Genomic DNA, 20,485 nt, shown 5'->3' with positions numbered 1-20,485 from the left:
CAAGGTCTAAATTTCAAAGTCATAAAAACTAAGTGTCAAAGCCAGGAGATCATACAAGCATGTTCAGGTGTGTTCACAGAGGTGTTTATATACCACCCAGACTCGAGTCAGAGGTGCGGACACTCCCAGCGGTTTAGAATGGCCCAGGAGAGGGATGGCCTTATCTTTGGTAAAGGAGTGGGCTGTTGCACACTGGAAGCATGAGCACAAGAGGAAGGGATGTCACGATTAAAACGGCCTGATGGGCTAGACTTCGTGATTTGATTCCAAAGAATACAGGAGGGAAAGGGAAAAACAGTAACTTTAAAGTGGAAAACCTGGTGAAGTCTACCTTAACCAAGTGATGAAAGTTAACGACACCAGATGTCACTCTGCTGTCATTCACTCCTTGATACGATGTGATGAGAAGGGCAATTCACATCTGTGATATTTTCCTCTAAACCCATCACCTCAGTCTACTCACTAGAAACACAACAGGCAGACCCTGGTTGTGGGACATTCTAAGGGTACCAGAACAGTATTTCTTAAGATTGTCAAGGTAACGAAAAACGAGGAAAGACTGAGAAACTGTCACAGAGCAGAGGAGACTAGGGAGACGAGACAACTAAATGCAGTGGGGTACACTGCATTGGTCCTTGGAACAGAAAGAGGGCGTTAATGGAAAACTGGTGAAACCCAAATAAAGTCTGGATTTCAGTTAATAGTATAATGCCAGTGTCGGTTTCTCAGTATTGACAGGTGTGTCATGGTTACAGAGGATGTTAACAAGGGGGGAAGTGGGTGAGGGGTTCACATGAACTCTGTGTACTATCTGGAACTTTTCTCTAAATTGCCAAATGAAAAGTTTATTTAAAAAAAATTGTCCCTTGCAAATGAAGGTAGAAGTACTCCAACTGCAGGGACATAGTATATTAATTTCACCAAATTTCCTTTGAAATGATCTCTATTCCCCATGAGGCCAAGGCACTTTCCATTCTGAAGAGAAAATAAAAAGGGGCTTCCGTGGACACCTTATCCTAAAGGCCATGAAGGAACTTAGGGGAAATTCTGGCAAGAAAATAAAGTCTCAACCAGGGCAAGACCAGGCTGCTCGACGTGAGGCTGGCGTTTCCTCAGCCAGAACTGCTCCGTGAGGGTCACACGGAGGAGGGCTTTGTCCTCCAGGAACTCGCTGCCAGCTGCAGTGTGTCCTTCCCCATTATGTGTACAAGGTCTCATCCTGAATTCAAGTAATCTTTTTTACAGCTATTTTTAACTTGTCTTTGAACACCCAGAAAAGTCTGAAACGCTGTGAACGTTTTTTTAGGCGTTACATCACAGAAGAGTCCTCTCATTCAAAAACGTTTCTGATTTACGGACAGCTTCCCAGAGAAGGAGAAAATCCTCTCAAAGCAGGGATGAGGATATTTAGAGTCTGTCAGTCTCTCATCTCCCTTCTCTGGTTTTCCCCGTCTAGGCTAAAAATTAGGAGAGGTCTTAAAAGACAGCTAATGATGACAACAACTACCTCTCAGTCTGAAGGAGGGAGGTATGAGACTCTTTTGAGTTTGGAAAGCTAGAAAGATCTGGTTAGTACTTGGGACTAGTAAGGAGAGCTGGGAAATGACTGGAGGGTTTTGAGCAAATGAAAAGATGTGAGTACACAGACCACATCCTCCTGGGAGCAGACACTCTCTTTCCTCAGCACCCAGGTCCCAGGCCACTGTGTGTCCAAAGCTGACTACAACAGGCATTGCCGCTGGGAACTGAAGCCCAGGAGGTCTCAAGGCCAAGGAAGCAGCAGCTCCTTAGCGCAGGAGCGGATGGCGGAAGACGGCAAGAGGGCCAGAGGTCCACCTGCTGCAAACCTTCCCTGACCTCCAGGAAAAAAAACGCTCCAGAGAACACACGATTTGGGGCTCTCAGTGTTTCTTTCCTACTGGGTCAAGTGGAAGCGATACTATTTTTCCTACAGACTTCCCAGGGTTGTTGGGAACAAATGAGGTAAAGGACAGGGGATCTTTTTTGAAAGTATGGGTGCCCTGCAGGTTGAAGGTGCCGGTGCCAGGCCTGCACGGAGCCCAGCTACCCACACAGGGCCACTCCCTGGCAGGCTCTCAGGGAAGACTGAGGGCGTACACACCATATCCTTCTGGAGCTGAAGCCGCCTCTGTGTCCGCTTCTGGTTTTCTTTCACACTGCTGTCCAGGTTTGCAAATTTTGAGGTTCCTTCCTAAGAAACAGAAGCACACACAGAGGAGAGTGACGGAGGACGACACTAGAAAGAGGCGAAAGGGCATCTAGTTTGTGGTACAGAACCTCTGCACGACCATCTGAATGCCATGGAAAACGAAGAGGCCTCCAGCAGGCTCTGGGCTGTACTATGCAAATACTTGGCCGGCTTGTCGCAAGTGGCCTATTTGTAAAAAGGCGCAGTGGCCTTGGATTAGCCTGTTTTCCTTGACTTTGTAAGAAGAGCCCCTGATTTGGTTACAAAATCAATCGTCAATACAAGGCAGGCAATTCCTGAAAGTGGAGACAATTTTTACACATCATAAATTTCACTCAAAGTAATCTCATGTCCTAGAAATGAAGATCTCTTCCTCTGTACATTTTGTGATTTCTTGATCTTGGCCTGAAACGCATGTGCCAGCATTTTGTGGTAGTTTTCAGCTAAAGCAAACTTTTCTAGCGGAAGTTTTCTGAGGAAGTCCAGTATCGTGGTACAGCATTAATCTATGAAAACTGGGCCTTCATACATGTTTTCCCCCTCTTCCTCCCACAGTCAGTCCTCCCAAGTTGCCTCTCAGGTTTGGAACTCTTACAAATCAATCCTTCCTGCTGGTGCCTGAGGACAGATGGCTACCCTTTCTCTGCTCCCTTCCGTTCTAACAACCAACTCGTCTACATAATGACTAATTTCGAGTTTGCTGACTGAACATAAAGTGTTTTCGGTTTTGTGGTTTCAGGGTCTTGTTAAGTTCTCATTTTCCAGGAACTGTATGAATGGGAGGCAAATTTCACAATTCAGGAGTGTATAACCTCTACACTAGTTTTTCCTTAGTCAGTTTTCCCGGGTTTGTTATATTACCAAAACATGTGACCCTCCACTACAGCACAACCACATGAGGATGTTTTTCAGGGACTCAGCCTTTCTGATGACAGTGACGCATCAATATCTTCTATCATTCACCAGCCTTTACCCCAGGTCCTGGTACCCCACTGGGGACAGAACTCAGAGGGACTCATTATCTCTTTATTTTAAGTCTCCCTACTACAAATGATAACAAAGAGAGGTATTGTTTCATGATCTCCTACTTAAAGATTTTCTTGGGGATGAATGAAAGTGGCCTAAAATGTGCCATTTCCTGTGCTAGGTGGTTGTGAGTCCTCCCAAATTCTTGCAAATTTGCTAGGAGTGAGAAATCAATTCTTTCTGACTTGAGTGCGAGTGTCCATCTCTTTCCAGTGTGTCAGTCCTTCTGGTTTCCTTCCAGTTTCTCAATCACTGGCAGGGGTATAATGTATGGAAATTATTGCACATATATCTAAAATTCTTAAGGATTTCTGAAAAATTAAAAAGCTCTTGAGAATCAAAGAATAACAGAGATGGGAGGGATCTTAAAGAGCACTAGGACAACCTCCTCATTGGGAGGAGAGATAAAGACCCGAGATAAGGAGCTGAAAGACTTGCTGATTCCACAACTGCATGATCTCAGGGGCGTGAGATTCCATTCTGGCGGGATAACTAAAAAGACTGACTAGTGGCAGTTCTTCCAAATAAGGTGTCAACTGAAAATCCACTGTTTCCCACATCCAATGGTGGGAATTTATTCCTTTACTGGCCCTAAATCCTTTGCTCTCAACACCAATTCATTAACCTTCCAGAAACTTCTCACGGGTTTTGTGATTGCATCGCTCTTGTTGTTTCCTCCTGGGTCCTTTGCTGCTTGCTCACACTCCCTTAGTAGTGACTCTTCTTCTTTCCTGCGTCTTCTTGTTTTCCGCTATACTCATGTCTTTGGAAATAGATATTATCTAGTCCCATGACCATAAGCATCACCTATGTCTGGATGAGCTCCAAGTCTCTCTGTCTCCCTCCATCAACCTCCTGCTCTCCTCTTGTCTCTCTGCCTCTGTCCTTCTCTCTCTCCTTGTGCAAATTTCTCACCTGAGTCTCACCTTCTCTCTATCTCCATCTTTGGCAGGGTTCAGCTGCCCTCATCCATCCTGTTTCCGGGTGGGAGGGGGGCCTCTTCCACTAGGCTGCTACACAGGCATTGGATCTTCTCAATAAATGTTGGTTAAATTATAGCTCAGAAGTTAACGGTAATTATTTGAATAGGTTTTCACAGTCCTAACAGTCTTCTGCTCCAACTCTGACTTTAGTGTGTTTTGCAGCTTCACTAAACATACACTCCACCAGAGCCAAATTCCTCGGCCTTTCTAACAGTTGTTTATATCAGTTCAACCAGGGAGAAGTCTCATCAAGAGTTCCAAGAACTAAGATTTGGTGATAGTCTGCTTTCCTGTTGTTTTGAAATTTGTGGGCCTACAGTTCATCTGCTTGAATTATCTAAGTTTCAGACACCATAAGGTAGAAACAGGTTTAAGACAATCTTTGAGAAAAATAAAAACACTTTTTCCAACAATAAAAGGAAAACCATAGATTTTTGCTAATTATGATGTTGCCTCAGCCATAATATTACAGATGTGGCACACTGTATCGACCCAGAAGTAGAAGAGAGGATAGGTTGTTTAAGACTAAGATTACCCAACCACAAATCAGAATTAGTCCAGGAGTGGTATATTAGACACAAAGGCTGGCAGTTTTCTCAGTGGTTCTTTCGAGAACCTAAATACATTGATTTCATTTTTTTACAACTGTGCTGAGAATTAACAACCAGAATTATATACTTCATATGAAGAATGATCAACAAAGATGACTGGAAAGGGACCTACATATACATAGGGACTGCCCAAAACATTCCACTCTCATTAATGATAATGCACAGACTGCATGAATTCATAGCCAAGTTTTTCATTTCTTTGGAATCTGAGCTATATACAAGAAATTTAACTTAGAGCACTAGAGTAAACTTTTACATTTAAGAAAGGTTTATGGGACCTTTAACGTCTAGATATAGCTTTGCTTCTAAGGTTTCAGCCAGAAGACTGCCACCAGGCAATGAGCTGCACAGTATTCAATTTATCTACTTTGGAAAGATGACTCAGAGCTATCGGGATTTGAATGTGTGGCTCCAGTTAGTCTAGCTTTGTATTACCGACAGGGAGACTACTAAGCCATCTCCTTCCAGCCAGATGAGTTTCCATTTAAAGTCTGCAAACTCAGGGAGATGTGAAGCAGGGAGTAACACAACCTCAGCAAGCATTGTTTAGAGCGCAGTGAATCAGGTAGGCCAAATCCAATGTCAAATGTCAGCATAAACTGTCCTGCTCATATCGTCTAACCCAAGAAGGGCTAAGAGTGGGCAAATGGTTGAAGTCATGTGAATTCTAAGGCCCATCAATTCATGCAGTCAAACACAGTTTCTGACCACTTGCTATGTGCCAGGCACTGTGTTGGCATTAGGGACATAACAGTGAAAAAGATAAACCCAGTCCCTGCCTGCAAAAGGCTTATGGGCCAGTAGAGAGACAGGTTAAGTACACAGGCAATTCCAATGTAGCATATGATGATAGTGTGAGGACAGATGAATGACAGGCCTCTCCTGGAGCACATGGGAAGGTACCTAATCAGGCCTGAGAGTGTTAAGGGAGGCTTCCAGAAGAAGGGGAGTCCACACAGAGACAGAAGGAAGAGTAGGACTTAGGAGGAGAACAGTCAGGAAGACCATAACAGATGCCCTTATAGGAACAGCCAGACTAACAGTTATCAACTTGATGCCTTTTCTTAGTAACCCCACCTCCACTTGACCTTCATCCCTACTCCAAGGGTCTGCCCTAAGCTTGCATATATAGTTTATAATTTATTCATTTGTTATGCATACTTTGGTTTCATACGTGTATACCTTGCCAAATACTAAAAATAATTTACATTTGAACAGTGCTTTCAAACATTTTATCTTAGTCAATCTTCAAAACAATTCTACACGGTCAGTAGACTAAATGCCATTATAGTCTCCAATTTACAGAAAAGGAGACTAACGACAAGGATCATATCATCTAATTGCCCAGCTCAGGGCTTCCTCCTATGGTAGCACGTACCATACTGTTTCATAACTGTCTACTTCTCTACCTCCCCCATGAGACTGGAATCTCCTTAAGATCAGAGCTTGCCTTCAATACGGTTCACCTAGCACATAGTAAATGCTCAATCAATTATTTGCTGAATTACTGATTTACCTTTTCTCTGGAGTTTTACCTGATCTACCCCGCCCCCTACAGCCAAGTGATCAGAAGAAATAGTTTCATGCCACAGTGATAAAAGCACAGATTTCAGAGTCTCACCAGGTTGGATTCACCTACCAGGTGTGTAACTTAGGATAAGTTACTTACCTCTCTGAGTCTTGGCTATCTGCAAAATGAGGATGCTAAAATCTACTCTATAGAAAGGCTGAGAAGATACCTTCTGGCCTATGTTCCCCTCTTATGATTGTTCACCATCTGCTGTTTGGACCTTTACTGGATGCCTTACTCTTGTTTACTATCTATATCCACCAACTCTAAAGTGAATTCTTGAAAACAGGGTCTGTATTAGTCATCTTCACGGAATCTAGAGGCCAGTCCAATGCTTTACAAATATCAGGCATTCAACAAATGTCTAGAGAGATAAAGTGAACCAGGCTGTACCTTTACCTAGCCCGTGGTCCAGCAGTCAGCACTCACTTGGTGTTCAACGAATATTGCTGACTGACGGATTGTGCAATTTAGTCCAAATAAAGGATGTGGAATTGCAGGCTTGGCCTCTGTCATGCTAGAAAATGTTTTGCTGAGAAGGAATATTCCGGGGCCTCTCACCCACCTAACTGCCAGACTTGGTATTTGCAGAGCAGCTTGTTAAAGAGATACACACACGAGCACAAATTTCGCAATCTGGTTGCATAAGTGGAGCTGAGGAGCTGGACGTTGAATGTTCTCAGCCCCAACCCTCTTAGATTTAGCATAAAAACCAAAAATTCTGGCTTCCGGTCACTTAAGGCTTTCTTGTGGGACTGCAGGAACGTAAAGAGCCCTCAAGCTACTCTTCCCTTGAATGGATTCCAGAGTAGCAATAGTGCTACCCGGGACCATCACCCAGAGCCTCACCTTCATCAGAAGTTCCCGGCTGGTCAAATGGTTATTGTGGTCTGAGAAGATATCTGAAAGTTCTTCAAACATCAGCATTCGGTCCCTATAAGAGGGATTAAGAAAATATTAACAAATGAAGAGTCAGTAAAAGCCCAACACTGTCAGCGCAGCTGTCCTCAGTACCTATGGCTACACAGGACTGTACTCATCCCAAGATCAGTGGGCAAAATGAGCACATGTGAAGTCAACGACGCTTTTCACGCAGGGTGACTTTTTTAAAAAGCAGATATGGTCACCTGTGTGAAGAGAGGCAAATTTTCTAACCATGCATATTATAATCATAAAAAAGGATTGCTAAATTGGGGCGTTAAGTTTTCAACTGGGACATGTTCTCATCAGCAAGTTAAAAAAAAACATATCTCAGCAACACACATAGAGTCCCGTGGGACCTGAGAAATCATCTTGGCCAATCCCCTCATTTTAGAGATGGAGATGCCAGGGTGAGGGATATGCCCAAATTTCCACTACCAACTGCTGAGAGTTGCATGGATAGAACTCAAATTTCCTGAACCACAGGTCAGCGTTCTTACTCTCAGAGTCGGAGTAGATGGTGGAATCAGGACGGGCTCTGGAGTCAGAGGCGTGGGTTCAAATCCCAACTCTGCCACTCACTCCCCAGTTGATCTTGGACGAGTCACTTAACCTTCCTGAGCTCCAATTTTATTATCTGCACAATGAAAACACTAAGCGTCCCCTTGTAGGGCTGCGGTGAAAGTCAGGAGGATCCCATAAAGAAAGCACCTACTCTGCCCTGGTCCCTTTCTAGTACTCTACATCTCCAAGGGCCTCTTGCTTTTCTCTACACACCCCTCCAGGGTTACTGAGAACAGAACACACAGAATTAACAGGGGCAATAGTATTGTATGTGCAGCATTTTCATTATCATGAGAAAGTCATTATTAAGAATTTGTTTTACAATGAGTATAATATTACTCTTATAATAAAGCCATTAAAGCTATTTATATTTTGGAAAAAATAATTAAGAACTTAATTACACGTGGGCCTAAATAAAAAGAAAAAAATAGACGTCTTCCCTGTCCACTGAAAGTTACTAGTGTGATTATAGGAAAGCAATAACCAAATAAGATATCTTAACCCTGTCCCTTGAATTTAGCAACGTAAAATTCATAAAGCTGCCAAGAAACTGTCTTCTCTAAGGAACTGTGACATTTCTGTAGCATCTCTGCTAAAACATGAACCAACCAACTGAAAAACAACCAGACAACCACATTGTATAGCATGAAGCTTTCAGGTTTGTTTAGTGGTTTTTTTTTTTTTAATAGTTAAAAAAGCCAACTGGAAGAATGGACCTTCTCTTAAGGTAACCAAGAAATTAAGATATAAGTCCACTTGTGTTTCAGCCTCAAATCTGCTGTGGACAAAATGTTTGGCTGGTTAAGTGACTTTCCATAGTGTTCAATTTATCAACCACCAAGGAAAGACAGGATTACTTTTCTCTGCAAGCAGAGAAGGTTGCAGTTAGACAATGCTGCATTTTAGCACCTGAGCATCCCTTTGTTTTTTTGGGGGGGGGGAGATTAGCCCTGAGCTAACTACTGCCAGTCCTCCTTTTTTTTGCTGAGGAAGACTGGCCCTGAGCTAACATCCATGGCCATCTTCCTCTACTTTATGTGTGGGATGCCTACCACAGCATGGTGTGCCAAGCGGTGCCATGTCCGCACCTGGGATCCAAACCGGTGAACCCCAGGCCGCCGAGAAGCGGAACATGCAAACTCAACTGCTGCGCCACCGGGCTGGCCCCATCCCTTTGTTTTTGATGCCCCAGCTGGGGAACAGCGATAAGGGGAAGGGAGGAGGTAAGCGGTGTTGAGGATGAGGAGACTGTATGCATCTGATTTCCCCATCGTGTTTCAGGGCCCATCATCTAATGACTTTATATGACCTGTATCTTTCATAAGATTCATGTGCAGAGGAAAATCATTCAACTAATCTCTCTTTCACACACAGTCACCTCGATTATTCAAACTAATGAAGAGGAGAAGGAACCCAAGAAAAGAGTGGGAATCAAGAAAATTGTATTGGACTTGGAAAACCCTCTCTGCCAGGTTTCCTTCAGACAGGTAACGGCACTGTAAACAGAGCCTGAGCTTTGAGTCCAAGTGGCTGTGGCTTCTACAGCTCTGTAACACCAGGCAGCAAGATCATCCACTTCAATTTTTCTCTCTTCATCCATTGAAAAATTATGTAATCAATAATTTGACTTCCCCCAAGTAGACTTTCCCCTGGTTGAGAATACGAGCTCATCGCTAAGCATGAGTACTCTGGAACTCATTTTGCAGCAAAAATTTAGGAAACTCTGGGTTACCAACCTCGCAGGTTCGGATAGTGTTGGTCCCTTAGGGCTTAATCAGCTCTAACTGAACTGAGGAAACGGAGTACCTGGACCTTCCACTCTGAGGACCAAACCCACCAATTCCACAAGACCAGGCCTGCCTGGGGAGCAAGCTGGCCTCTCTCCTGATTGACGGACTCTACCGCACACAGCATAGACTATAAACAGTTTACACATTCTTCCTGACTTCTTGATTAGTTCCAACTTAGGTAGACTTGTTGGATGGAGCTGACCTAGTCTGCAACCATGACACATTCCCCAGCCTCTAAACCTGTGCTGATATGGGACCAGAACTGCCTCCTCACTCACCCTTCCCTCCTTTGCAAAAAGTTCCCTGGTCTACAGGGGAAGCTCTGGAAATAGGGGAGAGAGCAACAGTGCAATCTGAACACTAAATTGTTATTGTTCCAAAGGTTACAGCAAAAAATATGAAGAAAAACAATATAGAATGTGGCCAGTTAGTAATTTTAGTCAGGTACCTAGGAAGGAACACTTCGAGGTTTTTAACATCACTAAGATAGTTTTTAATATGCTGGAGCAGAAACTACCTAAAGGGGTTCTTGCTGAACAGTAAGAACTAATGTCCTGTCTGCACACATTCTCCCTCATGTCTTGGGATAGCTTAGGACTTTGGAATGTGGTTGAAAAATAACCAGAAGGAATGGCAAATTGCTGTAACTTCATCCTGCCACAACCTTATCCCTCAAAATCCAGATAATAAGCACATCCTTAAAGTCACCCCAAAAGTCAACAGTCTTGGCTTTGGCACATATGAGAATGAGTGTGATTTCTGCAGCACTCCCGCCTCAAAACTCATTAATGATTACGCGTAAAATGCCCCCCGCCTGAAACAAAGGCTTTAGAATATGTTTCTCTAGTTACATGATATGAGCTTTGAAGGTGAGGACCCGCACCATTTAAACAGCAACTAATCACCCCAGGTAGAGAAAGCAGAGCACTTGGGAACTTACTTTGGGACCGCAGCCCAAGTCTTTTTTAACCTATAGATGGAATTGGACTGGAGTGCCGAAACGATGGCCCTTAAGGAGGAAAAATTCTTCAGGATTCTACATTCCTGTATGGAGAGTGATTAAAACATAAAAGGCATTTAATATCAATAATACAGTGAGTTGGTGGTTTCCTGTTTTAGAGGTATCGCAGCTGCTATGAATTCTTACCACTAAATAGGCAGCTGTACAAATACTGAACATCAAAAAGTGGCTCCTTACTCCCACCCTAGTCACCAAAACGCTTTATAGATTTTGGCACTGAAGGCTTGTTTTTCTCCCTTTAATATATTTTTTGCGTTGTTGTTACAGTTTTATAGTTTCCAGCTTTCCTAGTAAAAACACGAATGGAGGTGAGTCTGCACAGCTATGCTAGAGAAAGCAAACTTTCTTCTGCTGAAAGCACACAGACGCCCTAAAAATACACATGAAAGATCACTGTATCCTTCAGACCACAGAGTGAACCGGGCAGCAGCCACTTTGAGGTCAGATAGCATCGAACATCTCATGGCCAACTCTTGTCTAAAGAGGGGTATATAACTTGGCAATAAAAATTCACCACAAGGTGAACTTTGGCTTTCATGCTCTTAGCCAAGAGGAAATATTTTTATACACATTCATTGGGTTTCAAATTGGCTTGTGGCACAATCATAAACATTCAGAAACACCTTGGTACCTCAATGTTTCCAAAATAACTTGCGCTTTTAAAATAAAATTCATTTTGGCACCATTTTAAAACAAAATAGAAAGAGAACAGGAAACATTCTCGGTGTCATTTTCTTGGTAAGGAGAAAGGCTCTCTGATCTCGAAACTTAGGCTACCATACGGAGTCTACAACATCAGCAGCCAGTGACCTTGGAGTCAAAGTCCTGCTGAATGAATGGCAGGGACAGCAAAGCAGTCAGGGAGAGGGTCCCCTTCTTGGCAACATGGGGAGAGTGGACAAGGCCTTATGTCAAAGGAGATGCTTCATATGCAGGCGTTGGCAGTATAATACATCCAGTGTTCACAAATGAGGACACCGTGTGAACACGGGTTTGGCTTTGTAGAGAACATCTGGGGCCAGAGATCCCAGAGTGGTTGGGCATTAATGCACATTGCTTAAAAGATCATGTCACGAAGCAGCGCTAATTCTGAATATGAAGGAAAAAGTGCATTATCTAACTTAGCCTGCCAAAATCTGGCTACTTAAAACTATGCCAAACAAACAAACCCCCAAATGTTTTCTTAGAGCATATGTCAAAGTATTTTACAAAAGTCATGCCCGTTATCTTTGCATGTCTCAACGCCCTCTCCTTATTTAAAAAGAAAGAGCGAGCGAGCGAGCAAAAGAGCTCTGAATTATAGTCAGTCTGGAAACCCAAGCCCATGAGAGCATGGTTCAACAAAGGTTCAGAATCCCAAAGTTATGTTCTAAAAATCAGGAAACTTGCAATAAATAAAGGAACTCAGGCACAGATATTTCATGCAAATTGTAATAAACATATGGAACACATTATTCAGAAAGAGGCTTAAGCTAAGGGTTTAAAGGAGTACAAAAGGCATCTGGCTCCATTTCTAGGAAAGGAGGTATCTTCCAGGAGATGTGATACAGAAGTAAGAACATAGCAGTAAGGCTGTCCAAGAAAATACAGTCATATTAGGTCAGAAATATTTTCTGCATGCAAAACTATTATTATTTTTCAAACATCCTCTCAATAGACACTGACTGTGATTAATGCAGGAAAAAATAAAATAAATCTTGGCAGGAAACCACCTATGAATTTTATTATTTTACTAGTTACTCTATACAATTTTAAGTGACACAACATGCTCCATAATAGGAAACTACATCACCAAGAGTAAGGACTCTTGGCATTTAAGCATGTGCTATGGGATTTGGAATATACCTCAAATTATTCAGCTTGTATTTCTTATTATCGCATAAATGCACAATTTATATTTAATTTAGACAAAAAGTCATTGTTTGAGGCACACTGTCATATAAACACATGCTACATTCTTGCTATAGACTTTCTAAGCAGTTGAATGGATTAAAGGATATGACATTTATGGCAAAAATATTTTCTCCTCATTCTAAGAAAGAGAAATTCTATGCTTGATCACACTCTATCAGAACTTTGTAGCTCTTACTTGTTGAGAAATAAGCTCAATTCAGAATAGCAGAAATCTAAGTTGCACGAGATATTCTTTATTTCTTACTTTTTTCATATACTAAGAAGTCTCTGGTAACACATCAGCTAAAAACTCAAAATAAGGCAAATTCTCCGGCACAATTATGACTTTTCTCTCTAATCAAAGGCAACAAAAGAGAATGTGGAAAAAAAAAAAGAGAGAATGTGAAAGTTTAAGCATTATGCTTTATAGATAGGGGCTTAATGAAAAAGTATATATTGAGATAGAAAGAAAAAGTATGTTTTGGTTGAAGGTTGACCCATACAGCCCAGAAGATGGACTAATAAGATATTTAAATAATAATTATTTTTCAAAAATCATTGTTAATTACGTAGTTTCTGCTGATTTAATGTCCTCTGCCTAGAAAAAAAAATCTTCCCCAATCTTCAAATATCTAAAATTTTATCTATTATTCAAAGCTAAATTCAAATGTCATCCTAACCGTGAAGCTCTCCCTGGCCCTCCCAGTCAGAAGTGATTCCTCCCTCCTCCATTTCTGCAGCACTGCTCTCCATGGCCCTGCTCCTCTTCTGCCCAGGCTGAGATAATTCCAGTATATCTTAGTCTCTTTATTTGACTACAGGCTCTTGTGGACCAAATTGTGTTTACACTATCTATGTCCCCAAAGTACATAAAATTGTAGCTTATGCACCTTTAGGAGCTCCTAAAATATTTGGTGACCAACTAACTGAATATTGTCCACTTTTTCTCAATCATGAAATAAGACGCTGATAAGTGAAGGTCATATGGCATGTAAGCAGCTGATTCAAGAGACTAGACTGACACTCAGCAGAATGTCATTCAGGGCTAGGAACAGACTCTGCCCCTCCAACTTCAGATATAAGGCCCTCAGAAAAGCCCCAGTAACGTGCAATCAGTCTATCTCAGCCCTTTAGAAAAGAGATTCAGGATTCTGAGAAGGTACCGGCTCTTCAAATCTGCAGAAGATATAAAGCTTCCAGGTCCTAGAAGGGCACGTGGGCAACCATTCTGGGTTGAAGAGCAGTCTGTTTAACACTTAGACCATCAGTTTATATTTACTGAACACTGGGCAGAATCGACACTCAGTCTGTGACTACAAAGGAAAAAGCAGATGGAAGGTCTCACCCTGGAGAAGAGGCAGTGTGGGGGCCCACGAGCAGAAAGAAGTAAGCAAGGGACCAATTTTTTTTAAAGAGGAAAAATAAATAAGCTCCCAAGTCAAGAAAGGCAACTTTTCTTCTTATTCTGGAAGAACAACAATAACAATGACAAAAACTCAGTGAACCCTCACGCATGGTCTTTTGATTGGCTTTCAACCAAATGGATAAGCCAGTTAAACAGAGTGATGAAGTCATCTCCAATATCTACTAAACACTAAGAATACTGTAAAAAAGACAATTACATGGGCAATGTTAATCCACTTCTCGATGATTTTGGCTCTCTGTTGAGTTTTGAGTTCTTTGCCGCCCAGGATGGTGCTGACAACACATTTGGTGAGGGCATTAAACTGAGAGATGGTAGCACGGATCGTAGGAGCCAAGTGTTTGTTTTCCTTCTTATCCCTTCGAGACCAAATGCAGCCCAGGCAGTGGTGAGGCACTACTTTCTTGAATAGTTGCTAGAACAAAAGATGAATTGACTTTAAGGACAGCACAAGACATTTCATAAGGCAAAGCACATCACCTGGATCACCTGTAAATCAGCAGTTCGTGAATGGACCCATAATCCTTTTCTACTTGATGTGCCTCATAGTGTGCATTTCAATAGACAAAAGTGAATAATTAATATATTAATTGATCAAAAACTCCTACATGTTCTTTCTAAATGTGCTCAACTGAACAAATGGAACATAATGACCAAAAGAAAAATTACGTGACCAAAAACATTTTGACTTTTCTGTCTTTGAAGGAAAGTCAGGTAAAAATCTATACTACTAATCAAAAAGAAGTGGTTAAGATTATCTTGACCTCCAAATCATAACCATGGCACGTTCTGGGCACTCATGATCATGAATGATAATGCATATGGATGCTCCATCACCACGGGAAAAGTGAATCAGAAGTACAATACCTGTGACATTCATCCATGTCACTATTTCAGGTTATTTAAAATTAAGACAGTTAAGAAGCATATAAAAGGAAAAACGATTCAACGTCACACAGTAAAAGGAAGAAAGGAGAATTTAGAGCCCGGTTTCCAGGTCTTTGCCTAAAAAAGAAAGATGGGATGAAGTTTCCCATGTTTCTCTTATGCTGTCAGTTGTGGAACAACACCACCAACAAATTTGTTGAACAAATCCTATCTCATTTGTACAACAACTCAATACAAGATGTGTAAGGGTTTGTGTAAAAGAGAGAACAACAGGATTTGCTTTACACAGACTGTCTGATTGACTTCTGACAGTTTATTTGAATGTTCACTAGATGGAAACTCTCTGCCACTTTCTATGCTGCTTTTTCTGAAGTGGTAAGCGCAGAAGAGCTAAAACCATTGCGATAATTTATAACAGTCCTCTCTTCTTCAACTAGTATTTACCAGCTAACATTAAGCTATGAAATGTGACTGATGCAATCAAATATGTACGGTTAACAAAAATATTCAAACTTCAAAAGTACCAGAAGCACACATGGAAATGAGCTGCCAGATACAGTCACATGCGGATTCAGTGAATTTATTTTATCCTAATTTATACTTTGACCCCTTTACAATCTTCCAAATAAACAGTTCAGATCTTGAAATATTTACGAGTCTACAGGGAGAGAAATACCCACGGGACAGGGTAGATTTTTGTTTCACCAGGATTAGAATTCCTATTTCCCCTTGTGTATTGAGCGCCAAGTAAAAAGCATCTTCACCAAGGACTGCAAGAGCTTAGGCCTGAATTATTCAAATGATTGATTCAAGTCACATCTTCACTCTGCATTTACAGGAACAGCCTCTTTCAAGGATTCAAAAAGACTTAACTCACATTACCCCACTGCCCTCCCCGAGGCCACTAGGACTGTCCCTCCCCACCTTTTAAGTAGAAGCACATCTGAGACACAAAGAGAAGACCTACTGCATCCATATAGGTCAGCTGCTCTGCCACCAGATCCTCTGAGAAGCACGTGAATTCTGCGGACCCTCCACCCTCCAGTTCCTCTTCCTCTTCCAGGCTGAAGGACATGGTGTTGGGAAATCCATCTGTCCACAGAGGCAAAAAAATTAGTTATTTGGTACCATTGTATATGACCTTGTTTACAGAGTCAAATTGAACTCTTTCCATTTAGGAAGAAGAAGGCTAATCCTTCAGAAAACCCACAAGGAGAGAACAGCAAGCATAATAGATCTGAGTGAAATGGAGGTCTTCGCAATCTCTGCTTGTTCTTAGATTCTTATTAAGTTCAGAGGCCTCATGTTGTCGCTTTGACGAACCCCTACTTCCTAGGCCAAAGACAGGGCCTGGTTAGGCAAAGACTAGAGCAAAGCTAGGTTTATATTCAGGGAGTTACCCTCATCTGAGGCTCCCTCAAACTCTCTGATCAGCTGAAGGACTAATCCAACTACTTCCTAAACCCCAACCATTTTTAACCAGAAGCCTGGATTGGGCATCAAGTCAGGCTAGGCTTTGGGGAGTAGAGTGGGCCATTTTAGTAGCAGAAATGCTGAAGAAGTCCTCAGAATTCTCAGACAGTCCTTGGAATTCTCAAAATGTTTGGAGTAGCATTCAGCTGCCACCTAAAGTTAAGGATGCCTGAAGCAGTAGAAGAGACTTAAATTAAATTCACCTGAGCCTTATTATAGATTAAGATCATCAATTAGCAGATTATACAGGGCACAGACTGAAGAAGGGAGAAGAAGGCTATCATCACTACCTAGGATTCCAAGTCAAAAGCTGAAGAGCTCAGTACATGGAATAGGACCTCCAGACGCCATTTTGAAAGACTGTAGAATTGGAGGAAGTTTTATTTGAACCCCCACCTCCCTTTCCCCGGAACCTTTTTCTAATTCCTGGGTTGTTTCCCAACCTCATGCCCCCTCACACGCCTTGCTCTCCTGCCTGTTAAACCTGTTCTCAAGAAAAAGACCTAGTTGCATTCAGTCATATATAAGCAGAAATTTAAGTCAGTGTGTTACTACTCCCCCAGAATGTTTCCATTTTAAGTATTTTCTCTCTTTCTTTGTAGAATAAGAGGCTTTTAGGCATTTGGGATTCGTAGGATGGCCTTTTCTTAGTTTTCTAGGGAGAAGGGGGTTCTGAGAGTGGACCCTATTTCACTTCCTCTGTCGAGGCACCACGTGGGTACAGGCCAACTCCAGAGATGTGTATGTGATTTAAGGATGGCCCCCTCACCCTGGAGTTGAAGGTACTGATGCAAACGGGGTTGAGTTACGACTGGGGAAGGTAGGAGGGGGTCACTGCCTGCCTCCAGAGTCTGGGACACAAACAGGCATGAGTTAAAGAAATCTAAAACCCCATGACTTCACTACCTTTCCTCCACAAAACTCTGTACTCTCTCATTCAGTGGAGGAATACGAAATCTGAAATCCCAAACATAGGTTCAGAATGGGCCTTTCATCCCTCTTGCTAGCTACTAAATAAATCTGTCCCAATAACTCTGCAATGCAGAGGCTGACCCACTTCAGCCAGAAAGTGTACATGGTAAGGCTTGATCTCCTCATTGGTTTAGCAAACACTCAGAGCAGCCCGATGTGCGCTTAGATGCTGCTAGGCATGAGGATTATGTGGTCCTTTCTCTCTGGGGCCTATCCCTGCCTTCACAATTTCTGCCTTTGACTCTCTTCCAGAGGTAAGTAAGTAAAACCTTGAAGCAAAACTTTACTTTTGAAAAACATGTAGGAGAGCTCGTTGCTTTTGCCGGCACAAAATGGAGTGAAACAGGCTCATGAGAACCAAGCTCCTAAAACTCCTTTTCAGTAACGACTCTTGTACTTAATAAACAGAGAGTTTAGAGCTTTCTTGATTAAAATTTTCCAAACTTAGAAAAAATGCCTTCTTGGGTACTGCCTTAAAAGCCTTTCCAAAGTCAGGCAATCTACTGCTCCCTGCCTCGGCCTGCCAAATGAGCTCTGCCTTCCAGGACCCGGGTTGGAAACAATGAACGACTGGTCCCACCGGTTCCCCAATTAGGCCTGGAGCCAGGGGCAGCCCCAATGGGGAGAGCTGGGCTCTAACGCAGCATTTTCCACTCCAGCACAAAGACAGGAGGGGAGGCCCTGAAGGGAGTTGAGGTCCAGCAGCTGGAGGAGTGCCCCTGGTATTCGAGCATTCCCGGCAGATGAAGTCATCTGAGATAGAGAGCACTTGGCAGTCGCTTCTCATGATGCAACTGCATTTTCCCCTCTCCGGTCCCCCATACATAAAAAATGCAACAGGTACTGTTGGGGAATTTAAGGATATTTTCTTTGGCGCTGATGCAGCTTCCCTTATCGGTGTTGAGGAACCATTTCCCTTCCCTCACTGAGGAAATCAGGCGTCACTTCAGGGAAACGCCTGTCAGAAGCTCCAAGTGGGTCAGCCGCCATGGCAACCATCACCCAGCCGCCAGCGAGGGGATAAGATGTCATGCTGAAAAAGCCTGTCCTAACCTCTTTCTGACTTTCTTCAAAGCCTGATAGTTGCAAGCAGCCCTCGACCTGCAGTGGTGGCCCTTGCTTTGTCCTTGAAAAAAAGGCAGTCAGTTCCTCAAATAGGAAAAAACAGCCACAGAAACTCCCTTTGATGAAGCCATCAGAGATGCTAAATGACAGAAATCTGCCCTGGCAGCGGACAGATTACAGTGACGCTCTCTAGCTGAAGGAGAAACACCTTTTCCGAGCTTTGGTGAGGGCAGCAGCAGAACTGAATTTAATTCTTTGACTGCTGAATGGGGGTGGTTGTTCGTAATGGGTTCCCATTTGATAGAAGGAGAAGCCATTAGGCAGAAAATAAAAAGTAAATTCAAGTTCAGCATGGTACATGTTGACAAGGGAAGGTAAAAGATCATCCTCTTTATGGTATTAAAAGAAAGCCTAGGAAATTACTTCACCTCATTAAGCCACAGTTTGCTCACCTATAAAATGAGGGAGCCAGACTAGGTGGTCTTGAAATTCCCCCTCTTTGCTCCAAAACTCTAAGGCTCTATAATCAGCACTTCAATAACCTTTAGAATTTTACACCCACCACCAATTGCCAGCAGCTTGTCTTTCTGAGGGAAACCAAGGTCATTCATCAAGTACAGGGAGAACACGTCCTCAACATGGAGGTCGCAGAATCAGAATCTAGCTTTTTCCCTGGAACCAAGCAAGTACTTACTGTCGGTTTCCACCTCTTGCTTGTGAAACTGCTCAAGAAGATTTTGTGCTCTTCTCTCTGGATCGGAGCCTGGCATCATCCGTTTGAGATAATCCAGCAGTTTCTGTAAGCAAGGGAAGTGAGGGGGCTCTCGGAAGTCCTCTGCGCACTGGTCAAGCCAGGCCCTCAGGATCGAGGCGATGGCACTGAGAAACAGAAATGGAGGGTCACTGCACCCGACCGGCTGTGGGGACTCCAAACAAGCCCGGGACATGGGGACCTAGGCCAGGCACACCCCAGGAAAACGCAGGCAGGTACTCCACAGAGAGTTCACCTGAAAGTTCCCGGCAATGTTGATGAAGTTAAAGCACTTGAAAACAAGCTGATACATTTTATTATTTAAAATAACAAAATGGTGGTTGGAGAGCAAGGGGAAAGATTGATAAGTTTACAAAAAAAAAAAAAAAAAAAAAAAACAGACCATAAACTGGAAAAACCCACACAAGGCAGGAAAAAACACGCAGAAGATTTAGTGAGGCTTGAAGCAACTTCAAAGCAATCTGTGCACAACAAGATTATGTGCTTCCAATCCTGGATTCGCTCAAATCAGAGACCACAAAACCTACTGTCCTAACATTTTAGGAAATAACTGACTGACAGTAGACCAGCAATCCACCTGATGAAAGAAGTGCCTAGGTTTGGAAAAGATAAATGCATAAATCTAATTTTACAAAGATGGTCAGGGTTTCAGCATAAGAACCAAAAATGTCCTCAGAAAATTATCCTTTCTCTTCTCAAATTACAAGAAGAGACTATGTTTCAAGTGGGAGAGAGAGAATGAGTAAGGAAGTCAGGTCTTTGAAAGGTAAAGGAGAAAAACATGATACGCAAAGCCATTGTGAAGGTGACTTCCTCTGATGCCGCACCAGAGTCCATCCTGGGTGAAACAAGGTCCAGTGCACAAAAAGAGACAGGGCCATTGTGTGTGCACAGCCCCCTCCAGACATGTCACTAATAACACGAGCATGCTGTCTCTAGTTTAGGGGCAGCCCCTCACTCAACGGAAGAGAAAAACAACTGACTGAAAAAAAAGATACAAAAATATTCAAAGAAGACGTGCTGAACTGTGTACCATGGGGAACATGGTACTTTGCCTCATTAATGACTAGCTGCCCTCACGGCCAAGGTATATAAATACATTGACGATGGCTGGAGAAGATGATAGGGGCTATAAATTAATCAATGCAGGTTTTATTGACAGCAATGTGACACTTCGTTTTAACTACAGACCTAACTAAAGTTTTTCAGCTGAAAAAATTTTTTTAGCAAAATTTAAAATGATCATCTAATTATACTTCAAACATATTATTTACTTAGTTAACCAACTGAAAAGAGACTAAAAG

The 20,485-nt window shown here is 42.5% G+C and overlaps 1 protein-coding gene across 3 annotated transcripts in view; it reads right to left on the bottom strand.

Moving 5' to 3' along the window:
* The window catches only part of RGL1 (ral guanine nucleotide dissociation stimulator like 1), a 239,722-nt gene that overhangs the window by 26,051 nt on the left and 193,186 nt on the right, over positions 1 to 20,485 (bottom strand). For all 3 annotated transcript variants that reach the window (XM_008521854.2, XM_008521839.2, XM_008521846.2), the window contains 6 exons: positions 19,104 to 19,288; positions 15,867 to 15,991; positions 14,211 to 14,426; positions 10,615 to 10,718; positions 7,249 to 7,333; positions 2,123 to 2,212 (listed from right to left, as the gene is read on the bottom strand). In XM_008521854.2, the coding sequence (XP_008520076.2) occupies positions 2,123 to 2,212; positions 7,249 to 7,333; positions 10,615 to 10,718; positions 14,211 to 14,426; positions 15,867 to 15,991; positions 19,104 to 19,288 (805 nt within the window). The remainder of the gene's footprint in view (positions 1 to 2,122; positions 2,213 to 7,248; positions 7,334 to 10,614; positions 10,719 to 14,210; positions 14,427 to 15,866; positions 15,992 to 19,103; positions 19,289 to 20,485) is intronic.

This window comes from Equus przewalskii, chromosome 23 (assembly GCF_037783145.1).
Source record: "Equus przewalskii isolate Varuska chromosome 23, EquPr2, whole genome shotgun sequence".
Classification (NCBI taxonomy): domain Eukaryota; kingdom Metazoa; phylum Chordata; class Mammalia; order Perissodactyla; family Equidae; genus Equus; species Equus przewalskii.
This window is presented reverse-complemented; position numbering and strand designations above follow the sequence as displayed.